The sequence below is a fragment of the Oculina patagonica genome, chromosome 8 (assembly GCF_052425735.1).
Source record: "Oculina patagonica isolate OP01 chromosome 8, crgOcupat, whole genome shotgun sequence".
Classification (NCBI taxonomy): Eukaryota; Metazoa; Cnidaria; class Anthozoa; order Scleractinia; family Oculinidae; genus Oculina; species Oculina patagonica.
In genome coordinates this window covers 4,643,782-4,667,407 of record NC_135765.1, presented here as the reverse complement: position 1 = coordinate 4,667,407, position 23,626 = coordinate 4,643,782, and the positions used below count along the sequence as shown (strand labels likewise).

Genomic DNA, 23,626 nt, shown 5'->3' with positions numbered 1-23,626 from the left:
TTGCTATTCACTTGCGAGGTACATATATATTGCTGCAAACAGTCACTTTTCATCTCCATTTTTGTGAATTATTGGAGGCATGGGTGGAGAAACTAATGATTAGCACACGATTTGGCTTTTTTTCTGTAGTTGTTCTTGAATATTTAACAATATTATTATTCGCCTCAGGTTCAGTGAACATTGGTGAATATTTACCATGTGTATTTACCGCTAATGATGCTCACTGTGTTCCCGGAGCCTGAGGCGAGTAATTGTTTCAGATAATATTTTTTCAGAGGTGAACATCAAGGACTACAAGTGCTCGCTTGCATACATGTAAACCAGTTTACAGGTTTACAGAGGGTTTCACAAAACTTCTGACGAACGGGTTCCGAACTTTGTTCGGAACTTCCGAAGTTGGCGACGAACTTGGCAATTTGATCAAGAAGTTACTAATCTTGTTACGAACTTCGCCACGAAGTTGGAAACATACGTTGCGAACTTTGCTACGATTATCCAAAGTTATGGCCGATTAAGAAAATTGGATGTCGCTGTTTGGGACAAACTACACCACAAAACCTACGATTTCATTTTTTAAACTCTGGTAGCCAACCAGTTCAGTTCTCAAGGCTTCAACTAATGTTGCTGACATCAAAACAAATCAGTCGATTTCGAAAGATCTCGATTTTCGAAAGATCTCGCGCTGGGAGCGAAAGCTCTTTTTATATCATGTCGATTTATTTAAGGATGAAGCGTCGTTACCGACGAGAACCAAAGAACGTAGGAAGGAAGTACAAGGAAACGAAACTTTGTCGGCTGCAGAAACACGCAGAGTAAGTTTGACATGTACAAGTTTGCACGTGGTCAGTAATTGCTGAACGTGACGGAATATTTTGCGATAAACAGACGCTGCCATAAATACTGGGTTGTATTTGGTTGCAGTACTCTACGTAGTAGTTAACATCATCAGTTCGAGCGAAGCGTATTTTGTTTCCTGGCTTTCTCGGTTCGACATGTACTTTACGAACGAAGTTGTCAACAATACTAGAAATGGTCTGTTTGTCGAGTTTCAGCTCTTTTCCGATTTCTGTTGGCCCTTTTCCTTGTAACCAGGTCATTTACATTTTTTGCCCTTACATTGTTTGGTAAAGCTTTACCTCGCCGGGTAAAGGATTCATAATTATACCTCCGCTTCAGCAAACTAAAGTTTCCGAACTACGTTGCGAAGTTCGCGTTGGAATTTCGAACTTTGCTGCGAAGTTCGAAACTTGATTTGCAACTACGTAATCAAATTGTCAAGTTCGTCGCCAACTTCGGAACCCGTTCGTCAAAAGTTATGTGAAACCCTCTGTAATACATCGATTGTTTCACATGTAACAAAAGATTTTGTTTCTTAACATACCATGTATATGAGAATATTTCCAATATACACAATCGACATCTTATATTTATACCAGACAGCATTTTCTTCCCAACTGAGTAAAGTTGGATAATTGAAGGCCCCGGTGCAAAAAGGGCGGAAGTAATTTTGGCTAAAAATGAACATTGACAAAACAGCTCGACATGTCGCATGTGGGTTTGTTTACGGATGTGACAATTTGTACTTTTTCCTGGTTTTTTGCTTCGTTTTCAAGAAATAACATATGCAAAAAGCTCGGTTTTTCAAGTCGGCGTTTTCAGAAGTTTCTTTGTTCCTGATATTAACAAAGACACTACTTAAGATGCCGACTGGAAAAACCTAGTTTTTTGCATATGTTATTTCTTGGAAACGGAGCAAACGCCGGCGAAAATAATTTCATTACAATGTTTCACTTATGTAAACAAACCCGCACGCGAATTTTGGAGGTGTTTTGGCAAAGTTCATTTTTAGCCAAAATCACATCCGCCCATTTTGTCCAAGGCCTTCAATTATACATGAATGTACTTTGTTTCTCAACTTACCACGTACATTGAAATATCCCTTATCATTAACAAAGAGTTCTTGTAATTATTCCAGGCAGCGTTCAATGAGCCCAGGAAATTGTTATTGTGTGAGACCACTACATCATGGCGCACCTTGAAATATAAAATACAACTGGGATGCAGTCTTAAAAGAGTTCATTTTGAAAATGTTATGATAATAATAAGTAGATATTTATAGTGGAAGCCCAATCAGATTTAGCTGGTTTTTATGCGTGTACTCTATCCACAAATTGGAAGTTGGAACGTTGGTTTTTTAGGACGGAGGAAAACCGAAGGACCCAGAGAAAACTTTTGGAGCAAGGACAAGAAACAGCCGGAATCAAACCTGGGCCACATTGGTGGGAGGCGCTTACCACCGCGCATCCCTGTTTCCAGCAATATGCCAAAACCAAATGTAGACGGTGTATGACGCTCAGTCTGTTGAACGCCTATCAGTTTCAAACTTCCCATTTTGAAGTCAAAGAGAATAATAGCTGTACACAATTTGTAAAGACGAAGATGTTCGTTGCCTATAAATTTTGAAAATTTCCTGAATTTTAAGCGGTTGTCTGCTATGTAAACTTGGTGTGCTGACAAATTTTATTCTTGTTTTCAAGAAAGGGTCATTTATAGATTATGTTCATGTAATTAAGTAGTCTCAAGCAGGTGCCACATTTTTAAAATTTGCCTTAAAAGTTGGTCTATTTCCGTGTTTCTTTCAAAGCTGGATTAGGCGTTATGGCCTATGAATAACAAGAATGAATCATAATTGAAACATTGCTAAATAAACTACAATGATGAGAATATAGTTTACAAAAAGAACTGGATCTTTTAAGCGAATATTTGTTTTTTGGGAGCAATTGCAATATGTGCTATTTTAACCGTTTCGGAGGGCGGTTCCCTTTTTTAAGCGCGTTTTAAAACGGGAAAACGTGAAGCGATTGCTTAGCTTTTTGAGAATCTGAAAGAATAAGGCTTAAATTATATAAAGTGATAACATTTATGGCGATTAAACGCGATTTGTTTAAGTTATGAGCGATTTTCGGAAGCCTTCGTTTTTAATAAAATGCGATTATTTTTAAAATGCCACGGTGAAGTTTTTTGTAATTACGCCAAATTGCTGAATTTGAAAGTAACACCTCTCTTCAAAAACAACAGTATAATTCATTCGAAATGCGGGGTTTGCAAAGCGACTAGAACTTGGAAAGCAGATGTACCTGACTTTCCGACCGAAATTCTTCAAACCGTATGAAAGGAATACGCTAAAACTCGGGACAAACGTTTGCAATATCCTGTTCTAGCTGCAGCTTTAAAAAAATGCAAAACAAATCGACAAATTTTTCGCAATTTGAAATAACGTCATTTGTTTGATATTTTCAAAAATTCGGCTGAAAACCATCCATCTTTATTGACTGCTAACATTTGATGTCTATACACGATCTTTTTAACTTTTACACACAAGATTAAGGTGACATCAGCCTCAAAACTGGCTGGTACTGAGTTATTGTAAGTATCACATTTATGCGACGGTCAAATCAGACGCATAACACAACAGTTTTTGAAGGCAAAATAAAGGTGTCGCTCGTTCAGGAAATCTACGTAGTGGATTTTCCTGTAAGTGGTTGTGAGTAAACTTCAACTGTTTGGAAGCGTTTTGGCGCAATTACAAAAAAATTCACCGTGGCATTTTAAAAATAATCGCATTTTAATAAAAACGAAGCTTCCGAAAATCGCTCATAACTTCAACAAATCGCGTTTGATCGCTATAAAACTTATCATTTTAAATAATTTAAGGATTTTTCTTTCAGATTCTCAAAAATCTAAGCAATCGCTTCACGTTTTCTCGTCTTAAAACGCGCTTAAAAAAGGGAACTGTCAGTCTCATAAATACCCGCGGGCCACCTTAAATTTTGGCTGTAGATGTGATTCATTCCAGCCTATAAATTAATTGTGAAGGTTTCACCGTGGTTTGTACGGTAGGTGTTGCAGAAATTTTGGGTCAAAACAGGTGTTGACAACCTTGGATGAGAATCAAATTGTGCATGGCCTTAGTGTACGCTCATGTGATTCCATGCGTCGTGAGCGATGAACAAAGACACAACATTAGAACTCCTCTGCCGATTATTTAGGTTCCTTTCCTGTCAAAGTTTTTCATCCTGGGTTTAACCACGTCTGAAAGCATTTGAAACTTTCTCTGGTATACCAAACTGGATTTAAGTGCTGAAACTTAAGTTGCTAGCGCATTTTTTGTTCGCGTGAGCAATATTCAGTCTTCATGCGTTTGCCGATACAATTTTTTCAGCAGGAGAAATCCCAAATAATGTTTGATCAATACCTTTTCCAGATGATCTGTAACAACTTGCTTGAGTCCAGAGTATAATTCATCCCCATGCTTGTGCAACACCAGAGTGTAAGCACTCCTGCCAATTTTAAAACAAAACAATTAATAAGGAGATTACCACACATTGTAGATAAAATCGGCTAACATGTTTACATTCTTGTTGCCACTCAATTCAGGTGATCATTTGGGAGCTTAAAAGTGTCAGTTACTTGTGATCAATGCTGCAAAGCTAGACTGAAACATACAATATTTTACTCATGTCATGCTTGACATATTTTTCCAAGCCTTAAAGGCTAACGCAAAGGCTTTTTTTGTGCTTGCCGCGAGGCCTTATTTTTTGTGCAGGTTATCATATTATAAGTATTGATTACGGGTAAGTGCTTTTCTTTCAATTATGTGTAAGTAGCATGTTAAACAAGTCAATAGAAATAAATGTATATACCAATAAATAAATGAGGGCCATCATCAGAAGCTACATTCCCGGGGCTATAATATTGCACATATGTCATACATGTACAATTATGGAAGCATCTTTGGTTAAAAATATTACATAAACATACCTATATAATTCCACAACATCTAGAACTGCTGGATCGTCCTCCAGAATCTTTTTATAGGCAATCTCCAGCAGATTCAAAATAGCTTTGAGATATTTGTCATCCATCGTCATCTAATATCATAAGTTATAAGCACATAAAATTCGCGTACACATGTACATGAACAGTATGGAGACTAAAAGAGAACTGAGCCATGCATGTGCATAAAATAAAATAAAAAAATAAATTAATTAATTAATTGACTTGCCAGCTTATGTACAGAAAATAAGTCAAGTTTGGTTATTATCATTGACTACATGCTAACATGCATGTACCTGTTGTATATACATTTAGATTTACAATCTAAAAATTGTGAAGGTAATACCTATAGCCTGAATTTCAGCTGGCTTGGTGGCTTGGTACTCCCAAGGGAAAAATCTGAATCGAATAGCTGTAAATTAAAGTCCTCCAGCGATAATACAACCCAAAGATCAGATAGTGAATCTGATAAGTTGAATATATTATTATTATTACATCCTAACTGATGAGTACTGAGTTTTATTTTTTTTTTAAACCCATAAAGTATGCTGCATACATAAATTGAGCAATCATGTTCAATCCAGAATATTGCATTCATACACTCATTCATTTAAAAAGATATGATGTCGCAGCATGGATAGTATTTGACTATATTCCTTTTAAAAGTAAGCAACCATTAGGTGGATAAGATTAAGTTCAGGCTAAGTGATACCATATTAGTTTAGAGGCCATTTTACACGAGGCAATTTTTCTTGCAACAAACATTGCATTGCCAGTTGCCAAAAAAAATCTTGTGTAATACCCCATTTATGCAACTCGCACATTACAACAAAATGTTGTGTTGCAAGTTGCAAGAAAAGTAGAACTATCCTCTACTTTTTGCAACGTTGCGAGACAGGTTGCTACGTGCGGCATGCAAACCACAACTTTTAACGCAATTTTATTAAAATGAACCAATCAGAGCTGGTCCTTCGCTCACGGTAAATTCCAAGACGATCATTTCTAGCAGGTATGTTGTTAGTTGCGAACAAAAATTACGAACATGTGTCACCACTTCTGCATTTTGCGATGTTTTTCAGTCTTCATAGTTGCATTGCAAGACCTTGCAAGTTGCAAGGAAAATTGCCTCATGTAACCTGGACTTAACTGAAGAATTAGACTCAGCTTATAATTACATGCAGTACAATTTTCTGGTACAAGAATTAGGTAGGTATGCAGGACTTTGGGTAAAAGGAACCTAACCTAAATATATAACAAACCTTGAGTTCCAATAAACCCCTTCAGGCAGTTGGTATGATGCCTTAGGCTAAAGAGTGTCCAAAAAATAAGCAGTTGGCTGAGAAAAGAAGCTGTGCCAGGGCATTATCCTTCACCATACCAGCAGCAGGCCAGACAAGGGTTTAGTCTCTTTTTTTTTTTTTTTTCATTTCAATCCAAAATTCTTTAACACACAGCAACTGGTGGCGATAATCAAAGCATATCGCCATCGTAAAATCGACGCTCATTATTTTATTGCCGCGATATCGCAGGAAAAAAATTGCATTGAGCTTCACAACAAAAATCGCATCTTGGGTGATAAAACAAGGGGAGAACACAAAACAAATGTTTTGCTTCGATGCTGTGGTTACAAAATGATTTGAAAAAAAAAGATAAATCAGAAACACTTTTTGTGTCTCTTTAGTGTTTTATGTATACGGTAAAGTAAGCAGTGCCTTTATTACAACATTCCCCAGACCAATCACGTGCTTCTAGATCATTCGATTACGTCAACCAAAATCCTTGAGTGAATTTAAAAATCATCCTGAATCATCAATGCTATTTTCTGGCAAAAAGGTGAAACCAACAAAACAAAGCTATATCCTGGCTAATAGGCAAAATGCAGTATAAGTCCTACGCTATTACACACTTAAATGCGATACGATTATTTCAGTAACAGTTTCGTTCTCGTTCCCTCCGCCTGCACGGCAAGTTACATGCGCTTTTTAAGTTTTAACTTCCTTCCCTCTCACCTCGGGTCTTCAAGCATTTTCTCTGGAGCTCTTTAGTTTAAGTGTACGTGCTTCAAAGATGTAATTGGAGCTTGGAGTGTTGGTTATTTTTTTGTGGACTGTACGCTTGTGTACTCCAACGCAGCTTTACGTGCCTTTATAACACCGCCGTAAAGCTCCAACTCCAACTTTACGCATTTCTACGTTTGTCGGAAAGTTGAGTAAACTAGCGATTTCGTGCTGTGATTCCGATTTTTACATTTATATTCAGTTCCAACTGTTCACAGTTTATAATCCAAGTCAGTTCCTTCTCCTCGCTGCAGAATGAGACTTGGACCCTTGCGTTCAAGCACATTGAACGGTTTCGGTGTTGATAGCTTGTTCTTGCCTGTTGAATCAACACTTTGTCCCCAGGTTTGCTATCGGAGGAACTTGCTCTGTTTTTCTTGTCTGCATAAGCCTTAGTGTTCTGCTTGGCTTGTCTTTCTTTGATTTTTGCAGACTGTAGTGCAGCTGACAGATCCTTAGTCATCTGTGTCTCGACTTGATGTACTTTCGTTCTGAATTCATGTCTAAGATGTAGAAGTGCCGGGGACACTCCTGTGGTTGCACGAGGTCTTGCACGGTAGTTAAGAGCGGTCATCAGCATTTTTCACCTTAAGTATTTTGGACCCCCAGAATGAATTTCCTCAAACTTTCTCAGAAGAAAGGTCCTGATGAGTGATTCACATAAATATAATTTTGAGCTCCATCCGATTTATGTTTTAGCAACAGTGGATGAATTTCGGTTTGGGGGGTCTCAGGAGGGGTTTCACTGGCAATTTTTCGACACTTTTTAAACAACTCGTCGCGAAAAGAAAGCCTAATGAGACCAAATATTTAGTCATAATTCGGTAGAAGGGAATGTTTGCTATTTATTACAGAGTTGGTTTTGGATTTTGACAAAATTTGAATTTTTTTAACTTTTTTTTCTTTCCCCCATTTGAAGCCAAGTTCGAAGGTTCGAAAAAATGGCCAAGTTTGAACGAAAATACCGCCAATGATACATGATTTGACTTCACAAACTTACACTCCAGCGAAAGAGCAATGTCTCCGCTTCAAATATATGCAATAAAATTTTGGGGCAGTTAAAAGTACGAATTGTGAGAAGTAAAAATTCAAACAGTACTTTTGTAAACAAACGCCGCCTTCGCAAAATTACTCAACCAATGGAAAAAATGATACGCAGAGAGAAAAATTAATACAGTCCACTTACCTGCCAGATTATCAATGAGTGTAGGTAGCTGAACACTGCAAGTTCCATTCTCGGCCTTACAGAAGCACATTTTCGAGGAATTAGTACGGAATTTTCACTTTCAGCTCCGAGTCAGAACATGAAGCCTTTGGAAACATCAGTGCGAAAATTGAATTGTCGGCTGTCGAACACAAGTAAGTCGCCGTTTGTTAGAAATTAAACACCTCTTTGATAACTAAAAGGTCAAGAATGCAATCAATTTTTACCAAACACTTACCTTCAAAGTACAGTTAACGACAACAATCTGTAGAATTCGTTGAAGAGATCGAAAGAGTTTTATTTACAATCCGCCGTTAGCGAGATTGCGTTACTCAAACACGCAAGGCATGCCGGTTTATGAAGGCCATTTTTTTGTGCGGAGGGGGGAGGGAGGGGGCAGGTTTAGCCTGTTTAATTTTATTATCCGATCCAGATATGTATATAAATATTTTTATAGAGCATTAATCGGATTACAAATTGTAATTCAGGACTTAGTCTCAATGACAACTACTACTAGACTTTTTTGAGACTCTTTGACGGTATAATTTACAGCATGCACCCTTCACCAAAGCGTTATTGACGTCTGTTCTTATTTTTTTCGTTTTTTGACAGTTTCTGTATCTAAGGCTAATGTCTCGTAAAATTAAATCTTATTTTGTTATTGCCTTTGCTTTGCCCTTATGCTGTTACCAAAGTACCTTGTAAATACTGTAGACCAATCACGGTTATTTTCACCCGTTATGATCGAGTCATTGCGTTACATAACGACGCAAACCCTTTGGCCGGTGTAATAAGGGTCCTGTAGGAGGAGGGGGATTTAAATCACATTTCCCAGTCCAAATGCTACTTAAATTCCTTCCTCGACCCTTCCTAAATGTTTTCAATTCCCAGTGCCAGTTCAGTTTTTTGCTTTTGATTTCCTGTCCCAGCTTAGCCAGCTCCCAGTGACCAAAGTCACATTAATTTTTCCCAGTCAAAATATCTGCCCAAATTCCAGTACCCAGTTTACCCCCTCAGGCCCCTCAGAGAGTCCACACTAGGAGTAACAATCAAGGAAGGCTTTGGTTCATTTGAATACTCAACAGTAGTTGGGATTATCCTTTATTATATTAATGCTGGCACTATGTGAGTCTTTTGAAGGTTCAGAGATTTATAGATTTATAATTTTGCGGTTTATAATCCCGTGACGATTTACGGGGGGGGGGGGGGGGGCAGAAACGACTTTTACAGCAATGGTGAAAGAGAACACCTTCCCCTTACTTGCCCCCTTTAAACCCATTCAAACAAAGCCAATGTAAGCCAATAAGAAACAATGTAAATCAATACTTGCAGGTCTATAAGGTAGGTGCGTAATTGAAAATAATTAGTTCCGCATTTCTTCGCGACACTTCTGAGTGGATAGCTGAAAAAACTACGCCTATCGTAAAACGGTTATCAAGGAGTCAAGGTTATGGCAACCTGTGGATACTCGTCGTATGTTGGTGGCCCTTGTGGGCCAAGTCCTGTAAATCCTGAAAATGTGGAGTGTGTTCTGGTTGGAAGATGTGAAAGGGACGTTAAGGTACATCTGAAGTCACTGGATGTTAGAGATTCAACCTTAAAGACCGAGGCACAGTTGCTGTTAGCAAGAGCAGGTAAACACAAAAAAATAAAGCTAACAATCGTGGAAATCGAAAGAAAAAAGTTTTCAGTTTGCTTATTACCCGAGTTAACAATTGCAACTATGTTTGTGAAACTATGCGCGACTGTATATTTATAATCCTTCCGGAAAGTACACTGTACGCAATGATATTTTATTTTTATTCTGGTAAACTCTTCGAAATTCGCAGCATTGGCTTGCAACGTCTCCGATTGTATTAATTTATTGTACAAGTACAAACATGAATTCTGTAATTGAATATTTTAAAATTTTGAACAGCGTTCTAAAAATAAAATTCGTACTTGCTTGAAAGACATGAAATTCGATCCAGGGCTAAATTGATCACGTGCTAGGCAACCGCAACGCAACTTACATTTTGCAGGAAAAAATAAAAATTGTTTATCGTGTGTGTATCAGAAATATGCCATTATTTTACTTCATTTTTTTTTGGTAAACAATTCAAAACGTAGCATTCCTTCAACAAAAAAGAAACTTATTATGACATGGGAGGTTTCCATATTGACGTTTTCATTTAATTTTGTGAAATAAAAGTGGGGCAAATGCATCATAGAGAATTTTGATACGTGAGTGGATTTTTAAATATTTAACTTTTTCTTCTAAGACATAAGCGAAAGAAAATGGACAAGTACCATTTCTACGCATCTCACCAGAAAAAGCGTTCTATGATACTAAAAATATCCTGTGTGGTCTTTTAGGAATTTTTGAATCCAGCGAAGACAATCTTCAGATGACCATTTGTCCTCGGCACAGAGAGTCATACGGAATTCGATGGCGTTGCAACAAAAAAAAGTGTTCAACCCCTCTGGATTGGGCTCCGCACAAGTCCAAGCAATTGAAAGGAGATCGTGGATTGACATATGTTCAGTCTAGAGGACTCTTCCAGCTTACTAATCATTTGCTACATGTTGGCTCGCGTAAGTGTGTTTTGCTTCTATTTTGAATTTACAAGATTTAGACGAGATTGAGTATAATATTGTAATTTATCGTGCATCGTGAGCAAATCAATAATTTTGTGACAACCAAGTTAGATAATTGTTTGCCATTCGATTACAAAATTTAAAATTTCGAAAATAAATAAAATACAAGAAAAAAGTTCGATCCCTGGACGATCCCTGGAAAATCAGATGCCATTTTTCTCTGAAGTGCACGCTACTGTGTACGAGCAGAATACTATGGCACCAAAATTGCCATTCACATACCCAGAGCCTCCGTTTCTCAGAGAAACGCATAGCCCTGGGAGCTGGGAGCTTGAAAACGCTAATGCGCATTCGTGAAGCATTATCTGTACCTGAGAAAATAAGACTTAGAACGTTATAAGGTTTTCTTAGGGTTTTTTGTTGGGTTTGTTTCCTTTTTTCTTTCAATGAGCTCATTTCTGTGAAGCGAGGCTTTTCATCTAATTTTATTAACTCTAACTGTTCATTGGTCAAATTTCAGCAATATGTAAACAGTGTCGGACAAAGTTGAAGATGGAGCTGGAATCCAAGCCATTATTGGCCCCAGTTTCCTTAAAATGTGCCACTGACATCAAGGCCCATGATCAGCAAAAGGACGATTTGGTGCTTCCATTCATAGACAGTCATACTTTGCCATCAACAACTAGCCCAGACATGGAAGTAACAGGTCAGCAGAAGGAAGATATGTTGCTGCCACCAATTGACAGTCATGGCTGGTCATCTACAACTAGCGCGGAAGCTCAGCCAAAGAATGTTTTGGTGCTCCCACCTCTAGCCAGTCATACTTTGTCACAAGCAATTGACAAAGACATGAATGTCACAGGCCAATGGAGGAAAGATATGTTGCTGCCACCACTTGACAATCACAGCCCTTCGCCAACATCTAGCTCTAGCAACAGTGAGGTTTGTGCATTGATTTTAATCGAAAGGACATATGCATCGATTATTACGTCATATTATCATAAAGTACTTATGTTTTGTTTTTATTTTCCAACAGGATGCATTTGGAAGAAGCGGTAGCAGTGACTTAACATCAGCGTTCAAAAAGTTGGCTGTTGAAGACGACACAACTGTTGTTTTTTCAGATGCAAACAGCAGCAGTAGTGAGTCATCTGATGGCTGCATCAGTGGTCTTCAAGTTCTCCGTCGAGAAAAACTGAATGAGTTTTTACATATTTGTGGGAAAGAAGAAAGCGTACCTGGACAGCCCAGAAAGTGTTGGGAAACTTTGAGTATGCAAAGAAAAAATGTATATGTTGGTAGGGCAACTACGGCAATTGTAGCAGCTTTAGAGGTTATTACTCCAGGAGATGCCACGCATTTGTGGAAAGCTGTGCAATCCTCTCATAGTGTTGAGGCAGCCCTAGGAATGAGCGAAAACCCGGCTGATGAAAAGTATCTAAAGGCTCTAGCCGAAACGTACCAACATGCCACGAGCTGGGACACGCGCAGACAGGTCCTTTCAATAATAGCCGACTTACTGCCTTTTCGTGAAATTCAGAAGTTCATACCTGGTCTAACAGAATACAGATTCAAAGAAGCTCGGCTGCATATCTGCAAGCATGGACGTGGGGCTGCTGTACCGCTTAAGAAAAGTCCTAGGATGATGGTGAGCGAGAACCAACTTGATCACTTCTTGACATTCATCACAAGCTCTCATGTAGTTCAGGACCTCCCTTTTGGGCAGCGATACTTGCACTTGACAAACGGTCAGGTTTTGGAAACCCCAAATGTGATCCGGCTAATGATCCCACAAAGAATAATTGAGCAGTACACTCAGTTTTGTGTAGAGAGTGACATGAAGCCACTAAGCCCTTCCACCATCTCGCGCATTCTTAGCGTATGCACTGCAACCGTCCGCAAGTCATTACAGGGACTCGATTATATTGCTGCTGATGGCGCTAAAGCTTTTGATAATCTAGCCGCCATAACTGCCAAGCTAGCGGAAAATCAAGTGCGTGACAGAGAGTGGGTTGATTACTGCCAAGAGGCACTAAAAGCTGGAAAACAGTACATAAAGGTCGACTACAAGGTAACGGTTTACGTTTAATAGATATTTTTTATTACGGAGCACAAGCTAAAATTTTCCTATCCCTGCGTTACCAGGCTGCCGGACATTAGCATCACTCCTAAACCTCGAGGGCATTATGGGAAATCCTTTCCTATATTTTTAACATCACAGCGCGAGTTGTATGTTTGAAAGTCTCATACAGCCATTAAATAACAAAAGAAATTTCGCCGGCGAATCAAATTCTCTCTTTCATGTTTTTTTTTTTGCCAGGCTCGTAAGTTTGCAAAGCCAGAAACATAAATTGAATGACTGATTAATGGACCGATGCTAGTTGATAACTAAATGAATGATTGATTGGGTACAAATGAAAACGATTTCCTGATCGATTAATTCATTATTTGATTGATTGATTGATTGATTGATTAATTGATTGATAATAAAATAAGTAGATTAACCCGCATAACATATGAAATTTTGTTTATTCTTTTATTGGTGGTAGGTTCACGTCACACAAGCATCTAACGTGGCTGATCACTGTAGTACTTACGCACTTAGTGACCCCAAGGAGAAAAATTTCTCTGGCACATGTGATCATCTGCATGACCAATCCTGCTCATCGTGCGAAGGGTTGAAATCTGTTCTGTCCAGCATTAAGGCTGCAACGAATGATACGGCTGGCAACCTGGCAGACGAGGAGCGTGACGATATAATGTTCTCTTGTCAGCAGGCAATACAAGCCATTCACGCCTGGAAAGCCCACCAACTCCGCGTCCTTCAACAAGACAGATGTCGCATCGATGTGCTGCAAGAATTAAATGCCAATGAAATTCTTATAACCCAAGACTGGGCTATGAAGTTTCTCCCGCATAAGTATCGAGAAACCCAAACAGATTGGTTTGGGAAGAGAGGCCTATCATGGCACATCAGTGTCGTAGTCAGAAGAAAAACGGACGGGAAGCTTTACCATCAAGCGTTTGTTCATGTTGCACAAAATTGTTCACAGGATAGCGACGTCGTTGTGGCCATCATGGAGCACACTCTTCGTAACCTCAAAAAGGAACACCCCGAAATAACAACTGCATATTTCCGTCAAGATAATGCAGGCTGTTACAAAAGTGCAGCAATGATAGCAGCTTGTCGCCTGATGCTGGAAGCAACAGGAATAAATGTGAGAAGGGTTGATTTTAGTGATCCACAAGGTGGAAAAGGCCCCTGTGACCGCAAAGCTGCGACAGTTAAGGCCCATGTTCGCCGTTTTGTTGACGAAGGCCATGATGTCGTCACGGCTAATGATCTGAGAGATGCCATCTTATCGAACAATGGTGTACGTGGTGTAAGGGTCGCGGTCTTTAATTGTGCAGTTGCAATACCAACACTGACAGTAAAATGGGAAGGGGTGAGCAATCTCAATAACTTTCTATACGATGCTGACAGTGTAACTGTATGGAAAGCATACAGTATGGGTGAAGGAAAGACCGTTCCTTGGTCTCAGTTGCAAGGTAGGGTTTAATCTTGTTTATTCCGCGTAAAAAAAGGTAGATTAGAAAAAATAAACTCACTCATTGACTCGACCTCATCTTCCTGTTGGAGACACAAGGCCGCGATAATACTTCGCCACCCAACCCTGTCCAGAGTCTTGGCTTGCGCTTTGCCCTATGAAAAAAGCCTTCGTAATTTGCTTTCTGATTTCCCTATTCTGATAATAATTCATAAATAAGATAAGACAACCCTTGATCCAGTTGAAAAATTTATATATATTTTTTTTTATTCTAGCTCCAAACAGCTTACAAATTAAATTCAGCGATTCCTTCTCTGATGGGGATTTCGTGGAAATCATTTCAAGCAGCCGTTCAGCTCCGGAGCGCAATGAAAGCAGGGTGTCTTTAGAAATCGAGAATGATGATACTAGCAAAGACGAACAGTCAATCTTCACTTGCCCAGTTGACGGCTGTATAAAGTGTTTTCAACGCTATTCCTCCCTTGAGAACCATTTACAGTATGGTTCGTGTAAAATTGTTCCAGAAAGGGAAAACCTTTTTGACAAAGCAAAAAAAATGTACAGAGATAAGCTCGTGCAGGGTTGTGATGTTCAGCCAGTCCTGGCAAGTTCCACACTTCCAGTCTCTATAGAAGATCACGAAATACAGCCACAGGGCTGGGCCCTCAAAGTTAACAAAAAAGCGACACGTTTCAATGAGCAGCAGATAAGCTATCTGAACGAAAAGTTTTCCATTGGTCAGGATACAGGACATAAACTCGAAGCAGCAACTGTTGCAAAGGAGATGAGGTATGCAAGGGATGAAAATGGAAAAAGGCGTTTTAATCTAGACGAGTTCTTAACTCCACAGCAGGTACAATCCTATTTTTCCAGAAGGGCTGCTAAACTAAAAAACAACGCGGCCTCCGAAGCAGATATAGCAGCGGCTGAAGAGCAGGCCTCCTACTCCCTAACTCGAGAATCTATTCTTGAAAATTGTCAGTTGGTACATCCTATTGTTTACGACACCTTCAATCTCTGTAAGATGTATAAATCAAATGGTTTAAAGAAGCTCACCGTCAGTATGCTTCGCTTAATGTGCGAGTATTTTGACTTGGATATTTCAGGCATTCCACCAACGCGCAAAGCTCCTTTCATTCAGCTGCTTAACAGTCTTGTGGAGGCTTGCAGCTGCGTGTCACCGAAGGTATAACATGTTTGAATGCTTATTCGATATTAAGATTGACCACGGGCCTGTCATTCATTATTGTTAGTCCAATTAGCGGATAATAAGTCCAGTTACGTAATGCAGGCTACATTTGTTCCAAGTCGCTTGTTTGATTTGCACGAAACGGTTAGATTCAAAAATGGAGGGCATGCTGGCCTGAAAAACAAAATGGCAGAGGATCATGGAGGAACGAGCCAATTCTGAAATGTGGCGTAGCCGGTGGATTTTTCCACCAGCGACGCTATCGAATTTATGTCAATCGTATTATTGTGCACGGACTTACTGAGAAGGCCTTCAAGAGCCCTAAGAATAATTTCTCTCAAAACGGGAAGGAAATCGCAATTTAAACACGCGAAAATGAATTCCGCGCGGTCACTCGCGCGCGATTTCTATCGACACGAAACGAGCGATTTGGGGCATCTATAGGTAAACTATATTGGTCTTATTACAGAATAATGCTATGACGTTAAGTCCGAGAAACCAAGTATGGTCCATTACTCCGTTTATGACGTTATTATTATAATTACCAGTCTCTGACACACTGAATGAATGAATGAATGAATGAATGAATTAATTAATTAATTAATTAATGAATTAATGAATTAATGAATAAATGAATGAATGAATGAATGAATGAATGAATGAATGAATGAATGAATGAGGGAGAGGAGGGATGAATGAATGAATGAATGAATGAATGAGATGAGCGATTGAATAATAAATGAATTGAAAACTTTATAAGTGTGCCAAAAGGTCTCAAAACCACATAGCTAGGGAAGATTCCCTAGCTAATTTAGGGGCAGATAATTAAAAGATATATAATCTGACAACTACAAATATTAACTTCCGTGTAAAATGTCAATCATAATATAAAAATCTCATACTAATTACTAATCTAATAATTTAAAAATATCTAATCGAATTACTTTATGGAAAAATAGAATAATAATCGCTAAAACGTTGATGTTAACAGGGTATGATAATAAACATGTTTACGATGAGCACAGGGAACAGCCTTGAAACTATCTTAACTAGTAAACTTTTTACATATTAACGTATTTTGTTTTTGAAAAAAATGAGTTTTTTTTCGGAGCCTTAGCACAAGATTTCATATTGAATGTCTTCCGTATGTGACGTGATAGTATTGTAGTTAGAAACGAAAAAGTCTGATCTTCGATTGTTATAAATGTCTTTGACATAAGATAAGCAGGGTTAATGATTAACTTTGTGTATAATTAGAGGATGCATATGTCCTGTAAACACTATGCTCATCAATGTTGGTAACTCAGCCTTCGTAGGCTAAATAAGTATATTTATATCTATTCTCTTAGGAGGATGATTTAGCTGTGATCCTAACCCCATGTACAGACGCTGTTGGCTTTTCAAATATAAGATCATTCTCTTTCCAACCTAAGGGCCCACGGTTTTTATGGTCTGCGCCAGTGACCCTACCAAATACTAGTAGCCCACTGAGGTGCATGGAGAATGTGGGGTATACGCTGTTAATAAACGGAATTTTTAACCTTTTTCCAATAAAAAATGGACTCCTTAATGCTAAGTATCCATCTCCTAAGCCTCTGTTTTGTCTAAGTAACGAAACCGACCTTTCCTCTAGGCCGTCATGCAATCCTCCGACCCTGCTACCCCGAGTCCCGACTCGGGAGGCGTTTTCCGCTGACATAAACCGGCATGCCTTGCGTGTTTGAGTAACGCAATCTAGTCAATGGCGGATTGTATAAAACAAATTCTTTCGATCTCTTCAACGAATTCTACTGATTGTTGTCGTTAACTGTACTTTGAAGGTAAGTGTTTGGTAAAAATTGATTGCATTCTTGACCTTTTAGTTATCAAAGAGGTGTTTAATTTCTAACAAACGGCGACTTACTTGTGTTCGACAGCCGACAATTCAATTTTCGCACTGATGTTTCCAAAGGCTTCATGTTCTGACTCGGAGCTGAAAGTGAAAATTCCGTACTAATTCCTCGAAAATGTGCTTCTGTAAGGCCGAGAATGGAACTTGCAGTGTTCAGCTACCTACACTCATTGATAATCTGGCAGGTAAGTGGACTGTATTAATTTTTCTCTCTGCGTATCATTTTTTCCATTGGTTGAGTAATTTTGCGAAGGCGGCGTTTGTTTACAAAAGTACTGTTTGAATTTTTACTTCTCACAATTCGTACTTTTAACTGCCCCAAAATTTTATTGCATATATTTGAAGCGGAGACATTGCTCTTTCGCTGGAGTGTAAGTTTGTGAAGTCAAATCATGTATCATTGGCGGTATTTTCGTTCAAACTTGGCCATTTTTTCGAACCTTCGAACTTGGCTTCAAATGGGGGAAAGAAAAAAAAGTTAAAAAAATTCAAATTTTGTCAAAATCCAAAACCAACTCTGTAATAAATAGCAAACATTCCCTTCTACCGAATTATAACTAAATATTTGGTCTCATTGGGCTTTCTTTTCGCGACGAGTTGTTTAAAAAGTGTCGAAAAATTGCCAGTGAAACCCCTCCTGAGACCCCCCAAACCGAAATTCATCCACTGTTGCTAAAACATAAATCGGATGGAGCTCAAAATTATATTTATGTGAATCACTCATCAGGACCTTTCTTCTGAGAAAGTTTGAGGAAATTCATTCTGGGGGTCCAAAATACTTAAGGTGAAAAATGCTGATGACCGCTCTTAAGCAGGAAGGTATACATGTCTGTACGCCAGTCCTTGCCTTCGCCATGGGCGGTGCGGATCACTTTCTCGATTGTCCTGTTGAACCTCCCAACTGCTGCATTGGCTCGTGGCCAGTAAGGAGTGACTTTGCGGTGTTTGATGCCATGTGTCATCAGGAAATTTTTAAATTCCTCGGATACCAGATTTGCTCCATTGCCAATCACAAATTTTTCTGGCAATCCATGCACAGCAAAGATTTTTCGAAGATGTCCAATGATGGCCGCAGACGTAGTGGAACGCAGAATTGCCTTAGTTGCACTGGTAATTTTCTCAAGGGTGAGTGCTTTTGGAACCGCATTCATTGTGACGTAGTTAATGTACTCCTCGGCAATGTTCCTTTTGCGAAACGGCTGGTTGTCTAATGGCAAATTAAACATGAGAGTACATCAGTTGGGTTTGTCTTTCCCGCCATGTGAACGATATTGAACCGGCACGGCTGCAAGCGAAGTGCCCATCGTTCAATCCAAGGTGGAGGCTTGGACTTGGACTTGGGACTGTAAATTATCTCCAGGGGTTTGTGATAGTGTACAGGGTGAACGGTTTGCCGTACAAGTAGATGTGAAACCGCTCACAGGCCCACACAACTGCTAGAGACTCTCAGTCTGCGAATATCTTCGCTCAACATTCGTCAATGTGCGACTAGCATAGGCTACAGGACGAACAATGCCTTTGCTCCGTTGGAGTAAAATTGCACCAAGCCCCACCGGGCCAGCATCCACTTTCAGCTATGCGTCTGCTGTTTGATCATAGCTTGCAACAACACTGTTACTGGAGGCCGATCAAATTGAAGGCATCCTGCTGGGTCTCGCCCCAGACTCACCCTGTGCCGCTTCTGGTAAGCTTTCGTTACGGCTCTGCAAGGGTTACAAAATTCCGGATGAAGCTCGCACAGTAGATGACCAACCCAAGAAAACTTCGCACTTCTGCTGCATTTTGTGGTGGTATTGCATTCTTCACAGCCTCCACTTTCTTTTCATCAGGTGCTAAGCCATTTGTAGCGGCAATAGGTTAATGACTGAGTTGAAATCCATATCGAAAGCACAAACACCACGACGTAGAATTAATGCGGTGATCTTTTAATTATGGTCCAACACGTAAAAACTGAAAAGAGGATACAATAACCAAACTGTACTTAAACTAAAGCTAAATTGATCCGAAGTACAATATAATAAAGGTCACTTAAGCTATTCGATAAATTATTACATAACAAAGAAACTAATCACTAGTGAAATCACTGTATAACGACGAATAAAAACGATTGACAAAACTACAAAACAATTACAATTCAATAGCAAAAAGTTCGTACCTCTATCCCTATCTTGGGGCGAAAACGGTCACAGAAAATAGGAAATATCTCAAGATAACTGGAGAAACTTCTGGTGCTATCGTAAGAAATAGAGCACCGCCGACAACTAAAGGCACGACGTAACACTACGCTTCACTGCACATGACTTGTGACGTAACCGGAAATAATGTAACGCAAAAGTAACGCAATGCGGGCGCTACACCATTAACAGAAATCTTGCATCCAAAGTAGACCAATTCTGGTACGCTGAAAATACACTTTTTTCGGTTCAGTGAAATTAGTCCTTTACTCTCGAGGCGCGAGTGTGTCAGTTCCAAATTCTTGTCGTGACTCTTCTCATCAGAGCCATGCAAAATGATATCATCGGAAATGTTCCGTGCTCCGGGGATTCCTTAAAGAGTTAGCTGGATCACACACTGGTACATTTCCGGTGCAGACGCGCGCCCGCGCCCATTGTGCGTTGAAAACGTAGTAAGTACTTTCGATTTTGGGTGCAGTTCAATTTGGATCTATCCCCACCGCAAATCAAGTTTCGAGAAGACAGCAGCCAACGTTTCCTCCAGGGTTGGTATCGGATGCCGTTCTCGAATGACCGCTTCGTTTGCGCGACGCCTATCGACACAAACTCTTACATCGCCATTGGACTTTGGAACGGCCACTAAAGGTGAAACCCATGGCGTTGGGCCTTCGACGTCTTCAATAATATTGAGATCTTGTAACTCCTTTAGCTTTTTGTCCACATCTTTGCGAACATAAACGGCACACGTCGCTGTGGTTATGCAATTTGGTGATCTCTGGGTCAACATGTATCTTTAGCTGCTAATCTTTCCGTTTGCCGACACCACGAAATACTGCATCGTGTTTGTCTAAAATAGCTTGGGTAGCGCCAACTGTTATCTGGTTAATAGTACTTGGGAGTTCAGGTCCAACTCGTAGCAAACCAAGCTCTGTCGCTGTTTTCTTGCCCAAAAAAGATCCCGCGTTGAAATTCTCCACAACCTCAAAGTCGGCTCGTGTGTGAATTCAGTATAAAATGCAGACTGCAGATTGCAGATTGCAGACTGGGTACAAAATGCAGACTAGGTACAAACTGCAGGCTGCAGACTGGGTACAAAATGCAGGCTGCAGACTGAGTACAAAATGCAGACTGACATTTGAAACTGTTTTTTTCGTCTGATACGTGATAACATTTCATTTTATAACTTCGCCAGTTGTCACGCAATTCCTTTTCGATGTCATATTCCACGAAAACTCGCATTACTGGGTAAGATCTTGTTCCATTACTCGAAATATACTTTTTAAACGCAGTCTCGAAGATCAATTCGTTATTAAACATGATTTAAACCTTTAGTCTTCTTACTTCAAGCACGAGATCGCATAACATAAAACAACAGTACTCGTTGCAACATGATACCGAGAAACCAGCGGACACATGACCTAGACATTTGAACCAGACATGTCAGGCTGGTACTTTCACAATAAGAGCAGTGTTGATTGTTAAGGTTATTATATTGAATCAGCATATTTTAACCAGACATGCCAGGCTGGTAGAGAACAGGCAGACACCGGCAAATGGAGCAGTGTTAATTGTTATGGTTGGTTAGCAAAAATATATTTTGGAGAAGTTTCCTTCATTTGCAATGTGTACTATACGTACTTATTAATTAATAAACCAGGTAGATATTACAAGTCAAATCGGGGGAATTTTTCGAGGACAAGATTTCGTGACTGACTGTTTGTTTATCGCATCGGATTGTCAAATGTCAGCCTGCATTTTGTACCCAGTCTGCAGTCAGCAATCTGCAGTCTGCATTTTGTACTGACTGTTTACACTAAACGTTCCTTTGTTGAACGTAGCACTGTCTAACACATTTACACTCGCACTCGAGTCAATAATAACCGGAATCGACGTACTGCCAATAGTTACTGGGACAGTTGTAGTCTCTTTATTTCCTCCGGTCGCAAACAGATATTCGTCATCAGAGATCTCAGGTTCGGTTGTCACACACGGAAGTCCATTCCTTTGTGGCGTAGCACTCCCTCGTAATCGTGTCTTGTGTAGCTTTTGGAGCACTTTCGCAGACACCAGCAAAATTCCCTTGCTTGCCACAGGCACTGCACGTCTTGCCATTCGCAGGACACGAAGGATCTTCTGCGCGATTGCCCGCCGCACGACCGCAACAGAAACACACAACTTGTTTTGTGTCTTTGCCCTTGCCACTTGGATGCTTCGAATTCTTTCTATGTTGTTTCTCGTTCGATGAGCTGGGCCCCGAGACTCAGTAGAGATCTGGTTGAGTTGCTGCCCTGTCTGTTAAGTATTTGCTTCTATTGTATTTGAGATCTTGTAACTCTAAGAGTCCGTCCAGTTTCAGGTCGGTTTCGCGTAACAGTCGACGACGGAGTTTGTTCGAGGCGCATTTATCGATGACTTGATCACGAATCATCTCATCCACATTGTCGAACTCACAGGGTTTCGTAAGGCCTTGTAAACGAGTAATTCAACATAAGCATCCATACCTTCGGTCGGCCCTTGTGCTGCCTGACGAAATGCATGTCTCTCAAATGGCTGAATTGAGGAATGGAATGCTTTTCTTCTGATCAAATATTCGTTCAGTTTGGCCAGTGCCGTATCGTAGTCCTCTCCAGTGCCGCTGAGAGTTTCGAACACCGTCTGAACTTCGGGACCCGCCAAATGGAAGAGCACAGCCCGCGTTTGCTTCTTGTCGGTAATGTTCAACGCAGTAAGAAACTATTCCATACCTTTGACCCATTTCTCGGACACAAATTTTGTGTCCACAACAAATGTTGTGCACGCATCGGCAAACAGGGAAACATTTGTGTCCGCAACAATTTTTGTGTCCTTGTTGAGTGTTAAAGTATGCCATTCAAAAAGTTAAAACATTTGTTGCTCAACAAATGTTGAACCGTGTATCATTGGCTTAAGACTGACTGACTGTCATGCTTAATATATTAAAGCTTACCGGAAAAGCCCGAATCCTCATCTTTGTGTCCTTTGTTTTCTTCATCTTTTATGTCGGAACCTCTTTGGATCGTGCGAAACCCCTTGTTCTGTGATGGACTTAACAGACAGCGTCAACAGGTTTTGTCTTCCAAAACCTAATTTCCGCTATGGAATTTTGAATTTGTAGCGTGTCATTTTGCAACTTCAAAGTCGCTGCGAACAACCCAGTCGTCGGCCATCTTTAGTCGCAAGGCATTGTGGGCGTCTTGTCACGCAAGCACAATTATATCAATTATATGAAGGAAATGTACGTACGAGTTGAGAACTTTATTTTAAAGTGCACCTAAGCCCCGAAACAATACTTTCAAAATTGATTGTACATGAGTTAGAGAGTTGAATGGTTAAATATTATTATTATTATTATGGGTCATGGAGGTTGAACAGGGAACATTTACACCATTAATCTTCAGCAGTACAGGCGGAATGCGAATTGAATGTAAGATCTATCACAAACGCTTAGTTGAGTTGCTATCTACTAAGTAAGGAGAAAGCTTTGCAAATACCATGCAATGGGTGAGAGCAAGAGTCTCCTTTGCTCTAATACGCTCGGCCCTACTGTGGCTTACCTTACTGCGGCTATTATTATTATTATTATTATTATTATTATTATTATTATTATTATTATTATTATTATTATTATTATTATTATTATTATTATTATTATTATTATAGTGTCAATGTAAAGGTACACATAGCAGAAATAATCAACTAATCTACTATTTTAAGTGAAAATCTCACAATTTGCAAATTATGCATCGGCTATTATCGCACCTTCACAGAGCTTTAGTGGGCTGAAGACAATTAACCCGGTACTTAAGTTTGTGCGATGCAGGGCAGATAATGCGTTTGAATTATGGAGTGCTTGCTGTAGACAGAAAAGGTCTTTAGCCACATTTATAAGGACTCGGAACTAGTCTTTACGACTGCCTTGAAGGTGGTCATAGCGATATTTGGCTTGAACTTTGCCGTGGCTGCTAAAGACTTTTTACTGTTGAAGATAAAATAAACGCGACAAAACAACACATAAACAGAATAGCACATCCTTGTCTCAAGCACCCGGCATACCATACAATACCGAAAAATCAAATGAACAGCCCTCTTTCCTTCCTTTTCTTCCCACCCACATGCAGTGCCCGGTGCGGCA

At 39.7% G+C, this 23,626-nt stretch overlaps 2 protein-coding genes across 2 annotated transcripts in view; one reads left to right on the top strand and one right to left on the bottom strand.

Moving 5' to 3' along the window:
* The window catches only part of LOC144663440 (cullin-3-like), a 28,479-nt gene extending 5,819 nt beyond the window's left edge, over window positions 1-22,660 (bottom strand). Inside the window, exons 1-4 of the mRNA XM_078524392.1 lie at window positions 22,442-22,660; window positions 4,822-4,931; window positions 4,256-4,340; window positions 1,921-2,034 (exon numbers count right to left, since the gene is read on the bottom strand). Coding sequence (XP_078380518.1) covers window positions 1,921-2,034; window positions 4,256-4,340; window positions 4,822-4,931; window positions 22,442-22,486 — 354 coding nt within the window. The 5' untranslated portion in view covers window positions 22,487-22,660. The remainder of the gene's footprint in view (window positions 1-1,920; window positions 2,035-4,255; window positions 4,341-4,821; window positions 4,932-22,441) is intronic.
* Window positions 9,291-18,093, top strand: LOC144663371 (uncharacterized). Its single transcript, XM_078524288.1, has 7 exons — window positions 9,291-9,731; window positions 10,453-10,671; window positions 11,195-11,616; window positions 11,711-12,745; window positions 13,224-14,223; window positions 14,498-17,231; window positions 17,328-18,093. Exons 1-6 carry the CDS (start codon window positions 9,548-9,550, stop codon window positions 15,412-15,414), a joined length of 3,777 nt encoding a protein of 1,258 aa, XP_078380414.1. The 5' UTR covers window positions 9,291-9,547; the 3' UTR covers window positions 15,415-17,231; window positions 17,328-18,093.
* Window positions 22,661-23,626: the final 966 nt, after the last annotated feature.

Coding starts and splice junctions, on each gene's coding strand:
- LOC144663371 (XM_078524288.1), top strand. CDS start 9,548: ATGGCAACCTGTGGATACTCGTCGTATGTTGGTGGCCCTTGTGGGCCA. Junction 10,672..11,194: donor TTTGCTACATGTTGGCTCGC/GTAAGTGTGTTT, acceptor GTCAAATTTCAG/CAATATGTAAACAGTGTCGG. Junction 14,224..14,497: donor TCCTTGGTCTCAGTTGCAAG/GTAGGGTTTAAT, acceptor TTTTTATTCTAG/CTCCAAACAGCTTACAAATT.